Source organism: Protopterus annectens, chromosome 16.part0 (genome assembly GCF_019279795.1).
Source record: "Protopterus annectens isolate FY-2018-M chromosome 16.part0, PAN1.0, whole genome shotgun sequence".
In the NCBI taxonomy this organism is placed as follows: domain Eukaryota; kingdom Metazoa; phylum Chordata; order Ceratodontiformes; family Protopteridae; genus Protopterus; species Protopterus annectens.
In genome coordinates this window covers 658,514,177-658,538,453 of record NC_056750.1, presented here as the reverse complement: position 1 = coordinate 658,538,453, position 24,277 = coordinate 658,514,177, and the positions used below count along the sequence as shown (strand labels likewise).

At 37.0% G+C, this 24,277-nt stretch overlaps 1 protein-coding gene across 1 annotated transcript in view; it reads left to right on the top strand.

The window, feature by feature from the left end:
* The window catches only part of LOC122790935 (protein Niban 2-like), a 1,255,142-nt gene that overhangs the window by 433,627 nt on the left and 797,238 nt on the right, over positions 1–24,277 (top strand). Inside the window, exon 2 of the mRNA XM_044058638.1 lies at positions 17,464–17,594. Within this exon, the coding sequence (XP_043914573.1) occupies positions 17,464–17,594 (131 nt within the window). The remainder of the gene's footprint in view (positions 1–17,463; positions 17,595–24,277) is intronic.

Below are 24,277 nucleotides of genomic sequence, written 5' to 3'. Positions count from 1 at the left end.
ATTGATTGTGTGTCAGGCACCTTGCCTCTAAATCGTCTAGCTGCACCAAAAATCTGTTAAAAATATGGTTGGAGAAAGTAGAATACAATAACTACTTTTTTAAACAAATTGCTGTCTCTTCGACAGTTGCTTTTAATATACAGATTGACATAAACTTTCCACCAGACATCTCCTTAGAAAATAAGGTAGTAGTTTCCTGTTTTTGGGGACAGTGCTTAAAGTAGGGCAGGGAATAAAAATGTTAGTAGCAGTTTCTCCAGGAATGAGAATTGAAATGCAGAGTCCCTTCATTCACCCAGTGTACGTCATATAGTTATAAGTGTGGATTAGATTTTGCCATATCCAAAATCTGGAATGCACATGTCTTTTGTTCTCAGTATAACTACTGTTTGATCTCTGCTTAGGGAAGAAGATTTACATGCATTTTGCAATCTCCCCAGTCCGTTGCCTGTAAAAAAAAGTAATAGTAGCTCATCTCGTACTTAATCTCGTCATACAAGAATTCTGGACAAAGCCTAAAATAAGTAGAGCAGAAAGGTTGGAAAATGGGGACAGATACCGAATGTTGATCTTATAAACTTAAAGTTGCTAGAAGAACAAGATTTGTATTAGCATACATTTTAAGGACATGAGCTCTGAAACTCAAATGTATGCCATTATTTAGTTACTTCTTTTCTTAGTGATGTACCAGAAAACCACATATTTTGATGAACGGACCAAAACTGAGGCAAAACTCTGGACAACTGGGAGATATGGCTTGAATTGTCTGTACTGCATAGTCTATGAATTCTGTCTTAAATCCTTTGAGATGTGCATCACAGGTTTCATGGACTCCTATCCCATTGGCCATTTTGCTTTAGTTTGCATTTCTGATTGGTGACTTAGGCAGAATTTCCTGTATTTAGCCACAGCCAATATCCATTTTTCTTTGCCATGTCAAGGATTAACTAATTTTAGTACAGTTTCTTGGCAGAGTTAGTCTGATAGAATGCTGGATGCATTTATTTGCAGTCTATAGCTTATTATAGCATGTGATGCACTTTTTCCCTGCTCATGTCTACACTACCTCCCTTGTATCACTGTGCCCAACCGTCAAGTTTAGCAAAAACATAATTGGTCTGTTTCGTTAGTACTGGTGCAAATGTGAAGGTGCATCTTCAAAAATATTATTTTTGCTTCTTAGGCAGTATGTCATTAAGGTAAGGAAATTCTGTTTGGCATTTCTTTGCGATTAAATCACTGTGTAGCAGTAAATCATTTTACCAGTGCACAATAAAATCGTGTAGGTTTAAAGGCAGGTACTAGGCCAGCTACCCTGGTGGGCCATTTTAAGCTTAGCCTTTTACCCTTTCAAAGTAAAGAATCAAAGTGTGCACCTTATATTTCTGAGGTCAACACCTTAACTGTTCTACCAACCTCCATACAGATGAGTTTTTTGAAGTTTGTGGCAGTGTTTTAACAAATGGTCTTCACTGCTTCTGAGCCTTGTGAGGTAGTTTATAGAATAAGATTACAGCTGTAAATCTTTGACCACGTAGATGCACTAGATCAGTTGTTGAATTACATTATTTAGATGATGTAAACCTCCAAGGGCCTGTACAGATGGTCACACTATTTCACTCTGAGCATAAAGTCTTAGACTGCAACTTAAGTATTAACTGAGCAAAAATGATGCTGCCTCCACGGATGTGTTTTATCAAGGCAGTCAGTGCTGTGACAGGGCAACGTAATTCAGCTTCGTAGGAATCCCCACCTCATCATCATGCTGTGGCTGATGTTACTAACCATCAGTATTGGTGATGGTTTTAGCTGTTTTGTTGTGGCTACACAAAAAACTGAAACCAATTAAGTGAAACTTTGTAGAGACATTAGTTCGGTACATTAAAAGAATTCTAATTTTGATCTTTGATTTCTACTTGAACCCTAAAATGAAGAGGAATATAGGTATTGTCCTCCAGATAGTTTAATATCTTGCTATGACATTAAATAGCTTGGTAATTTGAAATTCCCATATTGTTTTACTTGAAGAAACTGGATACTGCTTTCCTCTCTTTAGGAACATTGCTGTCAATTTCCAGTCAGATGTGCCTTCAAACGGTGATTTCCATTGTCTGCAATAGAGAAGTTTGCGTACATAATAAAATTCTCTGGAGTGTAAGAAACGCACAAATTGCTTGCACAGATTTCTTTCTGGCCATTGTGTGGTACCGGTTTTTGACGACATTGTAGAATATTTTCTGTACACATGCAGTCTAAGAGACCACTGAGGTCCATCCACAACCCCTTTTTCTTATTTTAGCACATGGTGTCAGGATGTCTTCAACACTGGCAATCATCTAGAGCCAAGGTTTGCACTGCCAGGTGGCTAGACCTTCCATTGGTAGTTTTCACACCACACCCACACGTATAGCCCATTTAGTGTGTCCTGCCTACCTACTGAATGTATTGGGACTATAAGAGAAACTGGAGCACCCGCATGAACACTTGGAGGACATGCAGATTCTGTACAGAAGACACCCCAGCCAAGAATTGACCTGGGGAGCTTCTTGCTGTGAGACAGCAATGATATCCACTGTCCTGCCCTGATTAACCAAATTGTTTTGAGCACTGTCTGGTTAACTGACTTAGCTTAGTAAGTAAATAAAGGCTTAGGGAACCTACAGGAGTGACTCGTTAGTAGCTTATCTTAATTCACATGCTGTAAATATTACACTTAATCCTCTGTACAAACAGCTTTTGGTCCTTCTCTGTAATTCTAAATATTAAAAAAAAAAAAAGTTTCAGTGGTTGAATATTAAGTACACAAGAAAGGGCGTAAACCTGAAGTTCATAAAACTCCTCCCCTGGAAAATGTTTGATGGTCCATTTTTGCTTTATTCTCAGGATTTGCAGTGTCCATAGCTTTACAGTTGCATGCAGGTCTGTCTTTGACTTGCATTTTGTGTAATTGCTTGCATTTGATGCAGAGAACCATGTAAAGTATTTACTAAATTTGCAGCATGAATTATTCTTTAACATTTGTATGATTATGCAGGTCTGCATGGTAAAAATTATGTGCTTTGGACTGGCAGTTTTTTGTAACTACAGCAATTGGCTAACAGTTCTTTTAGCTACTCACCTAAGAACTTGCACTTAGTTCTTCTGGTAGGCAAATGTAGCACAGTTCAGTGAATAATTGGCAAGGCTATCTGTCCAGAGCACCTCCCTTCGATATTTGCAGTTTATGGAGACTTGTTTGGGGAAAGGGGTGCCTGTTCTGGTGATGCAATGTATTGCCAGCTATGCCAGAAGAAGTAGGGCAGTGGATGTGTAACATATGCCAGTATATTTCACTGGAAGTCTGTAAAGAATTGTATCATTTGCATATCAAACTGATTCGTACAAGTGCTTTTGCTAAATGTATTTGTAAAGCTGCTTGTGTTAAAAAGTGTACCAACCATGGATCCTTCTGGACAGAAAAAAAGGAATGCACCTGTGTCAGACTGTATTGTTGTAACTTATTAAATTGTTGTAACAAAGGATACTGGAAACGAAGAGGTGAAGTTCAACCCCAGCTAACTTTTAGAAAAATATCTTGAAATAAAATTACTTAATTTAGGCCATAAAGATTTTATCTTACAGTTCTTGTTTTCACAGACAGTTCATCTCTGGCTGCAGTCAGGACTAGGAATCCTGCTGTATTGTCTTTAACTGTGAACTATTTGCTACCCTGGAAGGGTGGAAGTGTTGATTGGTTTCGTGGCTTCCAGATGCTATAGCACATTTTGGCAAAGCTCTGTGTATGGTAACGCATGTGCAAGATTCTGGTTCAGTTTCTAGTAAAGGGGAGTAGTATGAAAACCAGAAGTCAGATCAGATGTATGTGATGTTATGTCATTATGTAATCCAGGACTGAAATGTTTTAATACTAGATGAGACAAGTATCAGAGCAGTCTGTTTTTGAAACCAGACATAGAAGAATCACTCACCTATTTAGTTTTACCTTGCTCTAGTAAGTGAACTAGGGAATAGTAATTCTTTCAGGGAAAACATAGTAACTTTAAGTACTGTTGTTTTTTTGTATCTGTATGAATCTGTTAATGTGTGTTATTGTAATATTTCCTGTGATTTAAACTCTGGCGTTTATTGTAAATAGATATTTAGTATTTTCATGTTCTTTTTTATGGATTATCAAATATGCTTAAACATTTCATTGTGGCTGGTCTTTGAGAAGATTTTAACATTTGAGAGTACTTGTATTTATTTGGTGACACTGTGGCCGCTCCTGAAAGCCTTGCTGTGTGGTCAACACTACCATTTGTAACTACTATTAATTTCAGTCAGTATAATCGGTATCCTTGAAAGAGCCTTAGAGTAGCTGGCTTTGGATTGTTCTGGTGGCAGTATTTACATTATCATCTAGGCAGAGGGACATAGCTAGTAAAATTTTGCCAGCCTTTCCCGTGTGTGTGTGTGCCTGTCATGTACTTGGAGCAGCGGCACAGAGCACTGGTTTCAGAGAGGGTGGTGGACTTGGCCTGGGACATGCAGCTGAGGGCTCAACTTTATAGCTGTACCAGTGGAGAGTCTTATTGGGGGTCAGGAGAGAGTGAGGGAAGCCCAGAACCCGGACTGTGTTCCCTGTGTGCTCTTAATGGAAATTGTGCTTGATGCAGTGAGGTCTGCATCTGGAAATACTGAGTGTATCCATTTGTTTTACAAGTGAATGTCCCTCTTATCAGTGGTGAGGATTCGGACTCCTCGATTACTGGCTCAGTTGGGGACATCACAGCATGTTGTAAGAAATTGGTGCTAAACTAGAGCAAGCTTACCATTATATAATCAGATTTACTGTCTATCTTTCCTGCAGTCCTGATCATTGAATGTTCTACAGTGGCTTGAAATTATTCACCATCTTAACTCACTACAATTGAAAACACACTAGTCATGTTTTTGTAATCCTGATAGACATCATGAGATTTCCATCCCCAATTGACTGAGTTATGTGAAAAAAAATTGTACTTTAGGATGTGAGCTGGCACACATGAATTTCCTCAGTCAAAAAAAGACCACCATGACTGTCTTCTTGAAAGTGGTATCCAATTTACTGAGTTAATTTGACAATACTGTAAAATGCATCCTTTCTAAAGCAAAATTCAAGTGAGCAGCAAGGCAACATTTTACTATGGTATGGTAGTGCAACTTGGTAACTGGTATCATGTAGTGACTTACTTTTTCTAGCCCATATCTCTCAACCTCTAAGTGCAAGAATAGAACAAAGCCAGAAATGGACAAAGGCCAGAAATCAGGGATAGATTTTAAATATTGCTATTATAATGTTAGAAAATTACTAGAATAACAGATTTTGAATTAGCATGCATTGTTTTACAGATATGAAGTCTGAAACGAATGTCTGTTACACTCCAAATCTCACTGTTTTGCCAGAAAAATTCTAATTATATGAAGAACAGACTAAAGCTATTGGGCAAAATTCTGGAGAGTTGAGAGTTTTATGTTCCAGATTGTCTGACCTTGAATTGCAGTGTTAGATGACATTATACTCTTTGGGTGCTGGTTTTCAATGGTGCTATATTACTGAGGTCCCATTTTTTAACTGGTGCCTACTTGCCTACATGTTAATATACTTTGACAAGTTACTGTAAAATGACAAATGGTTATTGAAATTAAAACATTGATACAAAAATTGTCTGTACATCTCTGTATCCAAACAGTTTTACATTTTTCCCGTATTAAATATGACCTTGTTTTTTTATTGCCACAATCATCTTATTCCATATTATATAATAGCCAGATTTTCAAAAACTTGATTCCATTCAATCTTTACCATCAATTGTGTACTATTCATAGCTCCTTTATGTAGCTTGTGATGGTGAGGTATTGCCAGCTATGCAAGGAGCTGTAGGGTAGTGGGTGTGTAACATATGACAACAGAGCTAGCTGGAAGTTAGTAAATTTTCATTTGTATATCAAACTGATTTGTAAAGCTGCTTGTGTTAAAAATGTTCCAACAGTGGGTCCTGCTGGACAGAAAAATACACCTGTATATTAGACTGTATTGTAACTGTTGAAATTCATATATTTTTAACAGAGGATCCTGGAAGAGACTAGGTTTATCTCAGTCCCACTAACTTTGGAAAATATTCTGAAATTAAATTACCTGGTGTAGGCAATAAAGATTGTATCTTAGAGTTCTGATTGCAGGCATAGACAACATGTCTGAAAACCAGGACTGGGAATTCTACTGTATTGTCCCGAGGGGTGAACTAACTGCTACCTTGCAAGGGTGGAAGTGTTGAAATGGTTTTATAACTTCCAGATGCTGTAACATAGCAAAGCTGTGTGGGTGTGTTTGTGTGTGTTAAAACATGTTAGATTCTGGTTCAGTTTCTAGTAAAGGGGTAGTTTTGGAACCAGAAGTGAGATGGCCAGATGTATGTGGTGATATTCTGTAATCCAGCACTGAAATTGTGTTTTAATACTAGATGAGCCTGTTTTTGAAACCTTACAAAAGGATCACTTACCACTTCATCTTGCCTTGCTTTAGTAAGTAACCGGTAAATAGTAATTCTTTAGATCAATCAGTAAAATATAGTGAGATTAGGTATGTACTGTTTTTTTCATCTATGTGAATCTATCAATCTGTTTTCAGTATTGCATGTGATTGAAACTCTGGTGTTTATTGTAAGTAGGTATTTAGTATTTTAATTTTTATTATTAAATGTTCTTAAACTTTTCATTTCGGTTGGTCTTTTAGAGAATATTTTAACCTATGAGAGTACTTGTATTTGGTGACACTGGCCTCTTCTGAAAGCCTTGCTGCATTGATCAAACAATACCATTTTTATTAATTTTACCGAGTATAATTGGGTACCCATGTAAGACCCTTTGAGTAGCTGGCTTTGGATTGTTCTGGTGGCATTACCCAACTTAGTCTGGACAGAGGGGGCATAGTTGGCAGATCTGTGCCAGTCTTTTGTGTGTGTATGTGGAAATCAAATAGCTACTTGCAGCAGGGACACAGAGTACTGGATTCACAGAGTGTGTGGTGGAGGACTTGGCTTGGAACACTCACCTGAGGACTAGACTCCCCACTGACACAGCTGTAGAGTCTTATTGGGGACCTGGGGAGAGAGAGAGAGAGAGAGAAACTCAGCCCTAGGATGGGAGTGTCTTCCCTGTGTGCTCTTAAGGGAAATCGTGCTTTGTGCCGAAAGCTGCATCTGGAAATAGTGCATGTATTTTTGTTCCAAGTGAACGTTCTTCACTGTTGTCTCTGAGGATTGGGACTCCTTGATTTCTGGCCCAGAGGAGGGGTGTCAAATAGCCCATAAATGATGTAGCTCTCAAATCATCCACAATTTTACAGTTCAGTGGCCAGCCTACTAAACATAATCATTCTTCCCAATTGTTTTACCAACTGTCTTTTATTTATTTTTTTTAATTTCCTTATAAAATTAAATAATATGAATATATTTCTTTGAGTAACCTGCCTCACCTGTCTATTTTGTGGAGGTAATACATTTTATTCATCCACCTTATAAGATCTATGTACATGTCCGTGTCAATTTCTAACTTTCAGGAAGTTCAGTGCAATTGTTTTCCATTTCCTAATGTTTTTCATTAAAGGTGAATTGCATCCAAAAATTAAAAAAAAATTTTTTTAGCTAATCCTGAACTTTTTTGCACTGCTAATGCCTCTGTATCAAAATAAATGGTTACTGTTATTTTATTTTTTATACCCTAAAATGATCTGAAGGATATTGCTGTAGCTAGCATAATTCTGTTTTGCAGTCTATGACTTTGCCTTCTTGATGTCATGTTAGAGGGACAGAAAGAAATCTATATGACAAAGGGATCATTTACCGTTATTTTTCTCTCCCATCAGTTTACAAATGTGCTTGCTGTGTCTGCTTCCTTTTCCCTGTCGGCATCTATCTGCTTTTATAACTGTGTTGCTTTTTCATCAGTGGCTATATCTGTTGCAGCATTTTGAGGAATGTTTGAATGACAGGCTTGGAATGTAACAGAGTTAATTGTTTTCCAAGTAACAACTGTTTAATGTTCAAGTGTGAGAAATCTGACCCCTGTGATTAATAGCTGTCATGTGGGCTGAGATGGTTTGTGTCACATTCACAGCTTTAAATATTGTAGCTAGAATTTGTCTGATGTTGATCTTTCTCCGACTCCAGAAGTAACCTGCACTTATACAAAAATTACATTGTAGAAAAAATGCAAAATCAAATAATGACCAAGTAAGAAGAATTAGATTAATATATTTGCTTTCTTTCTGTGTGGCACTGAGTTTTACTAAAGGGAAAGACATTTGCATCTGAAAACTAAGCCTGAAAGCCCTGCCTTTAAGACTGCAACTTGCACTGTTTATCTGATGTGTGATGCTGGCAATTTGTAACAGATATTGAAATGACATTGTTTGAGACATTGTTTTCTGTAGTTGGGTAAGTGACCTAACAATTACTCTGCCACTATAGTAGCCTTTGTGATATAATAAATGAGCCAAATGCAGGAAAGAAAGGCAATCTTAATTAAATGTTTTTTTTTTTCTGTATGAAAGCGTTTAGTGTTGGATTACAGGGAAGGAAAATCACTTTTTCCAAAGAAAAGCTGGACTTTTGGGTTGAGTTCTCCTTTATTTTTCTTTTATCTGGTTTTTAAGTGTAGTTCCTTCCAGAGCTGTCAGTGTAGTCTGCAGATAATCCCTTGGTACAAACCAAATTGGAGAATGTGGGTTCACTCTAAGCGTTGGCCATCAATAGAGAGTTTGGGCAAACTTAATACTGACAGACAGCAATGCTAACCACTGCATCATTGGGCTGCCTTGATGTTAAATTTGGTTTTATTTTAGCATTTGCAATATAGTATATTCCATTAAATTGTTTTCATACTTGGGGGGGGGGGGGGGGTGTACAGTGAGCTGAACCATGTCAAGTAAGAGTTTCAATCTTTTTCATCAATCTTTATTTTTATTTGGGATTTGCTTATACTCTCCATATTACGTGGGAAAAAATCCGCAGTGTAAGTTTTTTCTCCAAAAACTTTGCAGCATTATATGCAGAGGCCTTTAAGAATGCCAGTTCCTATTAAAATATATTTGTCTATTGTATGCTACCTGTTTTCCCATTTAAGAGTTGCAGGGAAATCTGAGACTAACTTGGCTGTGAAATAAATGCAGAGTAGAAAAAGAAAAGCATACATACACCCGCTACTTGGGTACTTGCTGGAAATTTGGAGGGCCACCTTAGAAGTGATTTTAGAATGTGCAAGGACACACATTTACTTGTATTGTTTTGTACCTTAATTATTTGACAGTTTTAATTGATAAATGTGGACCTTTACTATTACTTTATTTTCATTGAATTGTAATCAGTTGTATTATAAACTCTAATGTAAAATTGCTTCGGTCTGCTGGCTTTGGCTCATTTAGATTAATCTGGTTGGCAAATGCAAGTCAATGGAATTTCTATTTCTAATGGCCACATGGTAATTTAATGCCTACAGCTCACCTGCTTTTTCCAAATGCCACACTTTTCATCCTGTCTATTCTTAAACTTGTTTCTGGTAAAGCTGTTTATCCTTCCTGCATATAGCTCTCAACCACTTAGCACAAAAATGTGGACAAAGCCAAAAATAATGGTGGGACAAAGCCCCAGAAATCGGTTCAGACTTTTTAAATATTGCTCTTAGAAACGTGGAAAGTTCCTAGAATAAAAAGGTTTGTGTTACTATACATTTTCTAAAGGTTCTGAAATCTGAAAGTAAAGTGCCTGTCTTCATTTAGGGAGTTGAGTCCTCAATGAAATGCCACAGACATCCAGAAAACCACAGATTTATAAAGAACAGACCAAAAATAGGCAAAAATCTGGGCATTCTGTGGAAATTGGGACAGTTAAAAGGTATGTTTCTGTTCAATATTTGTTTTCTTTGTTTTCCCATTTAAAACCATATCCTCCAAAAACTTCCTTTATAAAATCTCATACCACTTTCATAAACAAATTAATGTATTTCCATGCCTAACTTGTATGTTAATTGGGTTGCGTAATCTGAACAAAGTAGACCAGGGAGAACACTCTTGCTACTCCTGGACTTTCTATTTTTGAGTGTTGCATACAAAAAACTAACTGGCTCACTTTTTTTTTTCATTACTTCATTGCATCACTTAGTGTTTCCTATTTAATACCTTGCTATTTAAACGTTTTATACTTTTGTGTTTATTTTCATCATCTAATCATGTTACGATGTTTTAAGTTTATTACAATTAAATTATTTTGTCTATCAGTCTTTCCTCCTCTTCCATCGGCTACCTCAGCTTACTCTTAAAATGCCTCATTCTCTTTGGTCAAGTATTTGTCCAAAATCATAACTTCTTGCAGTCTTTTTTTATATATCCACTCCCTCATAAAGTCCCTTAGAATTTTTGCCACCATCTTTCAACCATTCTGTGTTTGGATAATATGCTAAATGCCAACTTTCTAATTACTTAGTCTGTATATTCCATCAATTTCAGTGGTAATTTTCAAATTCGGTTTCTTAAGAGCAAAATATACAAGTAGAAAAAAATTGCGATTTACTTTAAAAATATCCCTTTTAAAAAAAAAAAAAGTAAAACCTTTTATGGCAGCCAAATTAACATTCACTGTGCATATTTCTATTTTCATTTTAACTTATTGGATTGGTCACTGTTTAGTTAAGCGCATTTATATCTTTGTATAAACTAGACTGCAGTTAAAACTTCTACCAAAAACCTGGTTTGCTAGTAGATATCAAAATGTGCAATATTTCTATATGAACATTAGTTTTTCTAAAACCAAACAACTTATGAATTATTATTGTATGCTGTCAACTGAAACCTTAGCTAATACTGAGGGAGACTGTTTCTACCACATGCACTGTATCTGGTATAGCTTCAAAGTTGAGTGTTTAATTGGCATAATTTTTAATATTTCTGCAAATGCCAGTAAAAGTGCTCTCCTAGAGGAGTTCCTTGCCATTTTGTGAAAGCCAAGTCTGGCTGAGCAAAAGTGCTGCTGACACTCTCTAGGTTTTAATTTCCTAAATGTGAACACTTATGAAAATTTAGACAAAAGGTAATTTTCAGTTTTAGTTAACAGTGGTTGATGCATAGTTATGACATCAACATCCAAGCAAGATTTCATGACACTTCCCTTTCCAATCAAAATTCAAATTAAAACAGAGTTGACTGATGTAATGGAGCAAGTAAACAGAAATGGCAGTTTGTCTGTGCGTGTCCTCAATAAAAAAAAAAATTATTTTTTTTAAACACCTTTATTGAATTATCACTTGTGACATACGCAAATTTACATTTATACAAAAGTAATCAAACTGTATTAAAAAATTAACATGAACAAACCTACTTCACGTATATTGCTGTATATCGTATAACCTAAGCAACATTAGACACATTATTCAGTTCCTGCCCTTTTTCTCAAAGAAACATCTTTATTAAACTATCACTTATGACATAAGCAATCATTTATGTAAATGAAAACAAACCACGCCAGCAGAATCCTAGTTGCAAGCATTTTACATCAGAAACCATACACACACTCCCAGTTTAACTTTGTATCAATTGTCTACCCACTCATTTTCAGTCCGACATCACGCAGCTCATTCAAGTTCTGCCTTCCTTTAAACCTCATTCCTCTCCTGTATGTATTGTTCCCACAATTCCTATCAAAATCCTTGTATTTGGTACTTCAAAGCTGACTGTAGTTGAACAGTAAGTCATATGTAGATTATTCCCTTCAAACACGTTCTCTCCAAATTTGTCACTTCTGCATTTCTGTTTTTACTATTCAAAAAAGGCTGTAGACTTGAATACTGTTAACACCATTATGATACCTTTCCAGATTCCTGTCTTTTCTTTTTGTCCAGTCCATAGTACTCCTAGACTGCCATTCAAAATTCTGTTACACAAGCCCCGCTTAGTCTGTTTATAATGCTAAATTATCGGCATAAGATTTTAGAAAGGCTTTCATCATTGCACTTAGTCTGTGAATGCTGTACCTCATTGTACTTTTCACTTCACAATTTGTGCGTCAGGGCTGTTAACTCTGCACGTAAAAATCAACTACCAATCATTAGCGGACCGGAGTTCTGCTGTGACGACCCCCAACCGGGAAAAGCCGAAAGACACAAAATATAGAACCAAAACAAGTGTATACTAAAAGGACATCTCTGCTTAAAGCTGTACCCAGTGGGACCTTCTATTCAGTTACCCACTTTCCGGTTGTCTGAGCCCTGACTTTTTTATAGATGCCTCTCGAAACTTTAGTTAAATCTCTGTCCTAAATGATGATCTGTCACACACCATTGCATTGATACTGTGGGAGGATTGCGTGTATTGCTGATTGTAGCAGCTTATGTGCTTGAGAAATGTGCCAAGAAATTTTTGAGAGGTTAATCTTGGCATCCATGTCGAAAACTGTTAGTCATGATCAGATACCTGATCAGTATATGGAGATGTATCTGCTCCATGTATTTCAAATTACAGGAGAAAAAATATTAATGGTTTTCCCTGCTTTCAAAGCCATGAACACATGGTGAGGACTGTTTAAGTGATTCTATTAGGAAAAAGTTACGGGACACGTTACCAGCACAGTCCGTCATATTTGGTTTTTATTCTTCTGTCATTTGCTTATGAGTACTGGTAGATTTATAGTATGATACCGGATATTAACCATAGAAGATAGGGGTGATTTACATTTTAAGATTTGGTTTTGTGCTGTAGAAGCACTGCTTTCTTTTTCCAGCTGTTGGAGGATAATCACTGATTTCCATGCACTACATATGTGCTGTATTCTTGTACATGTGCAAAGTCACTGCTTTCTCTTGCCAAGTTGATGGCCTCCTTGATACACCTTAAACTTCCCCTCAGTGTCCTATTTTGAATACAGGACATCATTATTCTTTCAGGAAAACTTGGCTAGACTTTGAAAGGCACCCTTAGGTCATTAGCCTACTTAACAGTCCACGAATAAAAGATGTTTGGTGGACTAACTCCATCTCAACAGTTATTTCGCCATGTTTACTTATTGCTTGGATTAAATTTCACTTTTTTTTCATCTCCATGTACACTTTCTTTTCTGTTTCCATACAGACTCATTCCACTTTTGCTCATTGACAAAATCGTTCGGCATGTTCCCTAGACACTTTCATCAAAGCCTTGTAATTATTCTTCTCTGTGGAACTATCTAGTCTACCTTTTTTTGTTTTTTGGATATAAACCTAATAACATCTTGTCTTTTTTCACTTTTAACTTGCTTAACCAACTTGTTTCCTATTTTCATTTTTTACTTGTTAAAAGCTGCTAGTATGCTTCCAGCTACTTTATCTTTTAAAGTATGGTATCTACCAACCTCTCCAAAGTATGGTATCTACCAACCTCTCCAAAGTATTCCGTAATGTTTACAAATGACCATCTCTTTTTATTCTTTCAGTCAAAATGTACTTTTATGCCCTTAATTGCACATGTTTGTCCAGTAAATCTGTTCATTCATTCTATGCTAGCAAGAAAAAATCCATTCCTCTCATTCTGAAAACCTTGCATTTCCACTTAAATTCCGTAGTAGGTTTTTCTCTCATACGTGGTCAATTGAGGCAATATTCCATTTAGCTTGTGCATTTGCATGTTTATTTTTTAATTCTTTGTTGAGCAGTATAGTCCCACTAGGCCAGGGGTCTGTCTTCAGGGAAGGCCTAAGGTGGTATTTATAATCAGGAACTTTTGTCCAGGGCACTAGAAAATGGATGAGTATAAAATAGGTAAATACAGTGTAACATGCTATTGTAAGTGTATGAAAGTATCCCCTACTCTCACCAGCTCGGCCAGGAGGGACATTAGTTTAACTTGTCGTTTGAAGGACATGTGTTTACCTTGTTGCCCACTTTTTTTTGTATGTAACCATCTATCATCTGGTAAAAAAAAAAAAAAAAAAAAAGGTCTCTGCTAAAGTCAGTTTGTCAAAAAGAAATGCTTAGCAAGCAAGTCAAGTTTGTATCTCTCTACTTCTGTACAGCTGTCTTTATTTCCACCAAATTACTCAAACCATGTATCTTGTGTTTCATTGCCTAAAGCTATATTGCTGCTTTTTTATCATTCTTACAAGGCAAACTGTAGAAGTCCTGCAGTCCCAGTAAAACATTTTATAAACATATGGTCTTAGTTCTTGAAAATGTCTGTATAGATTATGATTCTTGGCATCAAGATTATTTTTTTACCTTGATGCTGGGGGGGGGATGGTGCAGGATCACATTTCCTGGTATAATATAGAAACACCACTCCAAAATATAATGTATAATAGCAGAACATTTTTATAACACATGACTAAATTTTTTCTGTAGTTCAGAATTCCTTCCCATTGTTTTTTTTTTCCCGAAATCAGGTGATTTGAACAGAGAATGTTTGTTGTTATCATAAGCGCTTTGCTGTAGCTCACCTATGAACTTGTATCTTTTATAATTCCCAGTTAAAGGAAGAAATTTGTCTTGCCATTCCCCATTAAGAAATGTATTTTATTGCCCCCTTTTTTCCTTGCCCTCAAACCCATGGCTCCTGCATTTCATTTATTTATATCATTACAGTTGTCCTGTTAGATTCTCAGCTAGAGCGTCTTCTGCGTGGAGACATGCGTGAATGGGCGTACCTTCATTGAAGGTTGTGTCTCAGGGCTGGCAACTCTTCACGTAAAAATTTTCTGCCAATCATTAGCGGACCGGAGTTGCGCTGTGGCGACCCCTAACTGGGAAAAGCTGAAAGACACAAAAACAATGGTTGTGTACTCCCTCTAGGTGTTGTACTGCTAATGTGCAGCATGGCTCCTATTTGTCTGCTTTTGATATTTTACAGTAAGTTCCACTCTGCCTGCTGCTTCTCCTTTATCTCATCTTTGTTTTTCACTGTTCTGAAGTTAAACCTTCTCCCCTCCCACCCACCAGTATTTAAAACTGTTCATTCACTCCATATTTTGTAAAATATTGTATTTTGTATTTACTCCTTGCTCCTCTCATTCTGTATACTGCAGCTGTAAACAGTCTACCTTCAGAACAAGTAAGAGCTACTACAATTTCATTTCTACATATTTGCAGCACTTCCATTAAGACCTGTAGACTTTCTTTTTGTAGGGGTGAGGGAAGCCATGAAGAAGGATCATCCTATCAAAAAGACGTGCATATAAAGTAACTATTTAGTTTTTTCATTATTTGCATTTTTTATGTTCATATTTTTATTTAGTTATTTGGAGCTGGTTAACCAGGAAAGTCCATTGGGCCGCAAAATTAGCCCATTTTCAAAGGAGGCCCAGTGAGAAAAGCTCAAACAAATATTACAAAGCTAATATCAACAAAGTTAACAAGTACAATACAATTTTCAAAAACTATTGAAAACACAATAGCATACAAGACGGAATAATATTTGAGCAAGGTGGTGTAACAAATCATTGAATGGAATTAAAACAAGTGTTTGAGTACACAAGTATAATTTGGAGTGCAGGCATATATGCACTTACAGCTTCATGAGATGAGAGGTAGGAAGAATTACAGGAGGGTAGAATATAATGTTATTAAATGGCCTTTATGGTTTAGGTACCAAAATGGTAACAGTGTACTAGGTAGAAATAACGGACAGCTAACACGCAGTTGTACAGAAGAGGAAAATGTTGAAGACTGGTCAGAAACATACTTAATAATTTTGTACAGATTTATTTCTCTATTAGTAATGGGGGACAAAGACCCAAAAATAGGAACACTTTTAAATATTGCTCTTACAAAGTAGGTGGAATAGCAGTTTTTTTTATTAGCATGAATTTTCTGATGGGTATGAAGTCTGAAACTGAAATGTCTGTCATTATAGTTTGACATCAATCCTCAATTTGCCAGAAAACCAAAATTTGAGACATGAACTGAAAATGCCAAAAAATCTGGACATTCTGCGAATATCTGTACAGTTGCGAGGTACTGTAATCCTTTAGTTTGGCTGGTACACAGGAAGTTAAATCCTCCATGACTGCTCGGAATATAATGTGATTAAGTGATGAGATCAGTACTGCTTTTGCACCAGCATTTCAAGAGAGATGCAATGTGGTTGAAAGATCACTCCTAGATTACCATCACAAGTGCGTGCTATAGGACATTACTGATGTAAATTATGCTAGCTTAGCACCATCTCGTTTTCTGTCTTGTTGATGAAATGTTGTATAATATGGATTTAAAATATTTGGGGCTTAATGTGGCTTTTCTGCCTTCAGAAAGCCCAGCTCGGTCCAAGTCAGTACTATTGGCTCTCTACTGTTCTTGCACCCAGGGTAAGCTTTTATAAGCTGCTTTTTTTTTTTTTTCAATTGCATCAATTTCAGAACGAGTTGCACATTATACTTAGATTTTAGCACATTCAAATGATAAAAGCAGTGTTAACCAGAAATTTACGGGCTATGAAGGTTTAGAAAATGGTCAGATGGGCATCTGACTTGTGCAATAGCCCAAGTGAGATGAAAATATTAGGTCTTAATGGCTGGGAGAAAGTGGTTATTTGCTCCCAAAGGATTTAATCGGGTACTGGTATTGTGGATATAAAAATAAAACTTTGAAGGGTCTGCAGGCTGTTGTGTTGAAGTACACAGTAAGACCGTGTACCAAGGAAAACTATGATCGTGGAATTGGAGAGTGGCTGGCATAAGAACAGATTTGGATGATCAGAGGGATTTGTTACCTTGCTGAAAACTGAGGCTGGGTTTTGTTACATCTGTTCACTTTCTCATTACTTGAAGGATCCCAAAGCACTTGGAAAAGTAATAAGGATATATGTAAAAGGGAACCATCAATACCAGTGGTGGTGCTGGTGTTACATTGTTAATGAGCGCACACATGTCTTGCAGTGCACAGTTTCTCAGGTTGCATTTGAATTGCAACATTTATGTTGTAAAGATAATATGCAGGAATTTAGTCAAAATGTGAGAGGGTATTGACTAAGTGTGCAGCAAATGGTTATGTAAATGCAGGAAAATGGCTTTCAACCAACTTTAAGCTTATTTTATGTATGTGTGTGTGTGTGTGTGTGTGTGTGTGTGTGTGTGTGTGTGTGTGTGTGTGTGTGTTAATTTCCTGGGGTAAAATGCTGCTTCACATCCAGACTGAGGCTGAAATTAGACTGTTGGGAGCATTAATCTACCTGAGTTAACAAATTAACGTAAAATAAAGTAAGTAAACGTACCTTTGTCAGACCACCCTGGAGTACTTGGTCAAGAAGCACCTAATTTAGTGTGAGCACACCTAAGACTTTTTCAAGCTTGTATTGTGTAAATTCTGGGTGATTTTTAAAATTGTTGATTTTAAGGGACTGTGTACAACAGTGACATTGAACTTGACTATTTATTATAATTATGCAAGTGTCGTAACTGATGCCTTTTTTTCTGATTACTTTTTTCTCTGCAGAGAAGACTGTAAAGGTTCTAGAAGAGTTTAAGAAATCCTATGAACAGCAGTATAATGTGGCCCTTTTCAATAAAATTCGCTACGAGGTAGAAGGCAGTGGTGGGCCTCAGTCACAGCTTCTGATCCGGAAGGTGAGTGACTAAATGCATTCCATCTCGATACAAATGCAAGCTGTTATTACAAAATGTGTTTCAGCTTTCCTTACTGCTCAACTTTAGGTCTACTGACATTTATCCAAGTTTCCATAGCAACTTGTTACTTCTAGAGCAGTGTGTTATGAAGGCTGCAACATTCTTATTTTAGTGACTGTAGAATAAAGTTGACTGGATCATTTTGTTAAATTGGTTCAAGTTTAGCATTGGGGAGCACAGTGTGATTGATGCCGTAAAATAACGAGCGTAATTGAAAAAACAAACTGGGTTGAGAGCAATGCATTTAAGACTGTAGAGCTGGGATATGTGAGATCTGGTGCATTTTGTTTCCCTTCACTATTCACTGTCATTCTAGACATCTTTTTCAAAACCTTTTTTGACAGGCTTTCTTGCATACTTGATTAGTTGACTATGATGAATGGCATGTATAGTGTGCATACAAAATATATTTGCATATCCATGCATTGCAAGTATCATCTGTATATCCCCAACCGCAGTCTTTGAGCCTGGTACTAGAACATCTTGCTGGAAAAAAGATTGTATGCATGTCGTTGAATACACAACACTGCATAGTTTGCTAATGCCTTTGGTGGTTGTAATGCTGTTGGGAATGTATCTCACCATACCCACCTGTGTGAGGTTGTGGTGGTGGGGAGAAGAGGGAAGAGCAGTAAAGAAAAATGATGCCTTGTTCATTTGTGTCGCAAGCTTCTCTGACATAACAGACCCTGCTGGAGGAGTTAAGGTAACCATTCATGGGGAGTAACCTAGGTAAACATGATTTCTTGAATACTCTGACTCAAGTGGGAAAGGGTCACTTGGGCATGCTGTATATATCAAAAAACAGCAAAAGAAAAAAATGAATACTATGCATCCCCAGACATGACTGGTCCCAGGAAATGGCTAACGCAGATGAAAAGCTATTTTGATGATGGATGCTGGACAGCAAATGGTACATAAAATTCCACTTTGTCTGGGCTACTATGCTGTGATTATATGTTTAGGGTAATTAAGAATGGCAGCCTGGTATAGGATTGTTACCATTTTGAGATCACTAAAGTATTTTTTGATAGTCTCATCTCAGTGAAGTCACTGATTTGCCTTCTCTTGTATAGCTGTATCTATGCTCTGGTTATCAGTTAGTTGAATTTAAATGGCTTGGTCAATGTTACACTCTAACAGTATGTCTGTGTAAAACATAAATTAGATATTGTAGGAGATTTTGCCCTTCTCGCATCCCCCTTATTGTATATTACTAGATTGTCTGTAAATGTCTAAAGAAAGTGCAACACCAGCTGTCCTTAAATTGAACGAGTCAGATTAATCCAAGACTCTCTACTCTGGAAAAAAAAAAAACATTGCTGAAGGGGCACCTGAAGTCTGCTTTAATAGATATTAGCTGAAACAGATTATAATGGGTAATGTTTTGTTATGGAGATAATGTCATAAGCTGTCAAACAGCTTTTTCGGGAGAAGTGTGTAGTGCTGCAGACTGCTTCCAAATGAGGATTGTGATATGGTTGATAGTGGATTTTGACAGCCACCTGGTTAAAAGTGTGTCCAAGTACTTTGTGGGTTAAATGGCTTTGCAGAGCCATATAAAAATAAGTGCTGTGGGGTTTTAAGACTGATTTATATCAAACATGGGGAGGAGTGTAGAAAAAAAAACTCTTGTCAAACCTGAAAAAGTGGAGGTTAAATAAATAATGGTAAAACCTAAACTTCCATCACATAAGAAATAAATCTTGGTTGTGAAAAAAGTTGAAGCAGAACAGAATATACTGTATGGCCATGGCACTGCGACTTTCTATATCTTGTAGGACTGTTAAAACCACTTGTATGCAAAAGATTGTCTACATGCAAAAAAATTTTTTCTGCCACAAGGAATACGATTACCAGATTTTTTATAAGATGTTCCAAAGAACACATATTTTAAACTGTGGATGAAAATTTTGAAGAGTGACAAGTTATGATGACTGCATATGCAAATTTAAATGCATGTTCAGAACTATAATAGGTTTCAAACATTTGATTTAGATGGTTAACATAACCTCATGTATGTGATGGCTGCCATGTCTTGTATCCAGTCCCAAATCATATATCCAGCCCAGTATATCATGAATGTGAAAATTATTGCATCTGGTGCTATGGTTTTGTCACTTGCACGGAATCTACTTCTGGAGTGTGAAATTATAATTTTGGCTTGGATCTTGCATCAAGAAGACTCTCATGAGATGTTTGCAAAGGAGCTGCTTTTATTGACTGTTACTACTGAAGATTGCAGAAGTTTTGAGACTTCATTTTACTACTGAATTGCAGGCTTCTATATCTAGAAATGTTCAGTAGTGTTGCAGCATATTTTTCTTTGAGATTTTCTGTTATACTGAAAATCTGTTGGGATAGTTCAGTAGTTCACAACAGTAAATACATCTCATTTTATATTTATAGTCCTGTTAAACGTATAGTTGCTAAGGATATGAAAAATGACCACTTTTGGGGTGTTATTGAGGGGGCAGTGTAATGGCTCATTTATAGAATCTCTGCCTCATAGCCCCAGGGGCCAGGTTTCAATCCGGACTTCAAGTAATTGTTAGATGTGTGAGTTTTCCTTGGTGCTTTTGAGTTCATCCCACCTTTCAAAAACATGTTAGTTGATTACAACCAATTATTACCTTATTTACATGTACCCTTTCCTCTTTTAACACCAGCCATGGCTGGAAATGGTCATTGGACCAGCCCAGTCACCTGATTAATCAATCCATTTATATATTTGAGGACAAAATATTGATAATAGATAAATTTCAAGGATATGTTTAAATGTAATCCCATAAAAATGTTTTGACAGCTTTGCTACATATTTTCAGTGTAATCTTTTATAGACTTGCCGTGAATGGGATTCTACAGTGAATTTTTTTTGTCTTGGTAGAGAATAACATTGGCCTGGATATGGCACCTTAAAGGTGTCACATTCATTAGGTTGTCTAAATCAATTGTGTGTTAAACTTTAAGTGCATGTGACAACTTTAATCTTTGAGGATATCTTTGCAATATTGCCTAAATGCGTTTATATTACATTATTGACCGATGAAAAGAGCGAACGCTCTTTCATCTAACCGATAATATCGAAAGCCCTAAACAGCAGACACGGAACAGCGACACCCCCCCCGGGAAAACAATTTGCTGCTCTGCCATAAAAAAAAAAAACCAAAAAAAACCCTTAAAACAAAAAGAGTGGGGGGGGGGCTGTGCCCTCATACTTAAATATACAAACTGAGATCGCACCATAGTGGAGGAAATGGCAGTCCCGAAGACATGGCCCACGTTTTTTTTTCCCTGGGAAAAAAAAAGATGTTCATTGTCATTGCTGTTTAGGTCTTTCAACATTATCTGTTTGATGAAAGAGCGTTCACTCTTTTCATCAGCTGATAGTGTAATATAGACCCACCTAATTTCATTTTTTCAATTCATCTTTACTGTGATTTAGGAATCTGGACTTCCAGTTGCAATTCTCTACTCTTCCTGTTATGTTTATCATCTTCCTTTTTGTCAGCTTTGTATCAGTACTTGTTCCTCAATTTTAGCTCTGCCTTAAAACTGGCAAGCTTGTAAAATGGTACTTTAAACTGTAGAAATCAGATGTCCTGTTATACAAGCTGTGTTAACCAAACCATTGCACCTGCCTTGTATTTTTTTTAACTGCATACGTATTTAATCATGAAATGCTGTTTCTGTAAATGTCTAGCATAACTTTTTATTTGTATTTGTTTACCGGGGTAGTCCAATGGGCTGGTATGAGCCTATCTGCAGTGGAGGCCCGGGAGAAAAGTTCCACAAATAGCAAGTCCACAGAGTGTATACATTGAGTGAATATACAGAAAAGGTTACATATTTAACAATTGGTTATGTTATAGGTATAACAAATAGACAAAAGTAAAGAGGAGCAAGAGACCTTTTATACCTGTTCCTGACTGTGGGAACAGTTAGGCTTACACCTGGTATTAATACATAATAAATGTTCGACATAAATGTCGGCATTCAGCAGAGGCACATTAGGTTTTGAGAGGAGGAGATAAGATGTCGATGCAATTCCAGATAAGTAATCTTACAGAAGTTTTGAAAGCTGCAGATTTTGAGTAGTCTTGATAGTTAAGGGTGGGGCATTCCGTGTTTTGGCTACCGAACTAAAGTGTAGAAGCTGGACAGCTGGCAGGTTTAGTTTTTGTACCAGCAAAAGGTGATAATTCTTGGATTCGAGTGGTGGTCTTGGATGGTAGAAACTGAATATCAGGCTAAGAAAAGGACAGTCTGGTTTAAATATTGTTTTATGTGCACTTGTTAGATGCAGGTAGGAGAGGTAGTTCAAGCCAGTAGGAGATGTAGTTCAAGCCAGTTCAGAGAGTAAAGAGCAGTACAATGATGGGTGTCAAATTTGGCATTGGAAGCAATTTTGTTATAGCAGATCTCAAGTTTAGCTTTTAGGGAGGAGTGAAAATTAGTAAAATAGTGGAACACTATACAAGAGGGAGGTTAATAGGCAAGTGGAAGCTAGGACTTGGTTTGTGGAGGAGCTAAGGAAGTATTTATGCCTTTAGAGGATTGCTAGCTTTTGGTGCATTTTACTGATGCTGTAGTGTATGTCTAAGCCAAATTTCAGGTGTTCGTCTATTATTACTGTTAACATTTTTATGTGGGGTAACATCCTCTGTTGCGGTTACTTTTATGTGGGGTAACATCCTCTGTTGCTGTTACTTTGAGAATGTATAGTGAATTGGGCTTTGTTGTAAGGGGGTTGTATTCCTAGGGGTGAATAGCATGAGCTTGGTTTTGCTTGGGTTAAGGATAGGTGATTATTATACGTCCAGGGCTCAGGGGAGGTAAAGGCCAGTTGAGTTTTTTGTTGTAGATCAGATATGGATTCTGTGGAGCGTACAATAGTAGTCATCTGCATATTTAAGGAGTCATCCCTGACCTAGTGAAGAAAGAAAACTATTAATGAAAATGCTGAATAGGAGGGGTTCTAGTATGGATCCTTGGGGAACTCCAGTAGAGGTGTTAAGATATGGAGAGGGGGAACGTTGTCATTTAATGGCCTCTTGTCTATCTTCTAAGTAGCTTGAGAACTAGTTGAGAGGAGTGGGAAAGCCAGTCTTAGAGTTGGGTTAGAAGTAAAGGGTCTGAGACTGTCAAATGCTTTTGAGATGTCCCTGAATAGGGAGGAGACAATTTTACCAGTGTCTTGGGCTCTGTTAATTGCATCTATAAAATATGAGAGCAGTTGTGGTGCTGTGAACTGGCATAAATCTGTGTTGTGTGGGAGATGGGATTTGGTTGTGAAGCAGAAAGTTTAGAATTTGAATATGTATAAATTTTTCCAAGATGTTTGAGGTAGGCGAGACAATGACTATTGGTCTGAAGTTTGAGATCAGTTTTATTGCCACCTTTATGAAGAGTAAGAATAAAAGCTTTTTCCCAGATTTTGGAGAAATAAGATTCTTGGATGTATCAATTTAGAAGCATGGGAAAAGGGAGGGGAGTAGCTTTGGCTGCTAGTTTTAGGAATTGTATAAGTAGGTTATCAGGAGCATTGGCGCAAGGTTTGAGCTTGAAGTATCTTTTTATTAATGTGGTTGGATTGTGTTTAAAAGAGAACTTGGGTGTAGAATGGGTAGAGGGGTTTTGAGGGGAATGGGAGGATGTGGTGGTAGGGGAGCAAGAGGATAATTTTGAAGGAGTTGCAGGATTTGGGCTGATTTGGGCTTGTGGAAAAGTAGCGGTGATATGTGCTAGAGTATTGATAAACTGAATTAGTGTGTGGCTATTTCTTTGTCAAGGTGTGGGTATGGGTTGCTTTTTGTGCCTGGATTTCTAGTGATGTAATGGAGTTCCAGAATTTTTGGTTGTTTAACTTGTAGTTCTAAAGTTTTAGGTATTTTTTTCCTGTCTTTATTAACTAATGTTTTTACCTGGTTTCAAAGTGTAAATTTCAACAGGTCTGTAGGGTATTTGCTAGCCATAGTTTCCAAATTTTGACTCTAGCTTTTAAAAGTTCTTTAGTAGTCTTGTTCAGCCATGGGGCATGGTTTGCTTTTATTTGCTTTTAACGAAGAGGAGCAAGGCTGTTTAGTGTATGTAGAAATGTTGAGTTGAGGTAGTTGACTACATCTAGAGGGAGAGTTTTTAGCATGTACCAGTTAATCTGTTTTTAGTGCATCTATGAAGGTCAGTGGGGTGAATTTTTAAGTTCCTTTGTTTATACTGATGTGGCTTTTGAAAGGAGGGGGTGTTAGGTCAACAAAGGTGAGGAGTTAGTCACTGAAGGTGTTATGGAGAGTGCAGGCAGAAGATATTTTATTGGGTACAGTGACCGGAACCCAATCTAAAGTGGAGCCACAGTGGTCATTCCTACTAGGGTTAGTTGTAGAAATGATAACCTGATTAAAATGAAATAGGTTGATTGAAGATAGAATGTTAGAGCAGAGGTCTAACCAGCTGATATATATATCGCCCAGGGTAATGGTTTCATTTTTGATATTGTTGGAAATCCAGGCAAGGGTTTCCTCCAATAAGGGTATGTTGTTACCAGGGAGTATATAGGTAACTATTATGCATAATTTTACAGTCATTCATTTTTCAGAAGGAAATAAGAATTTTGGCATTGTCAA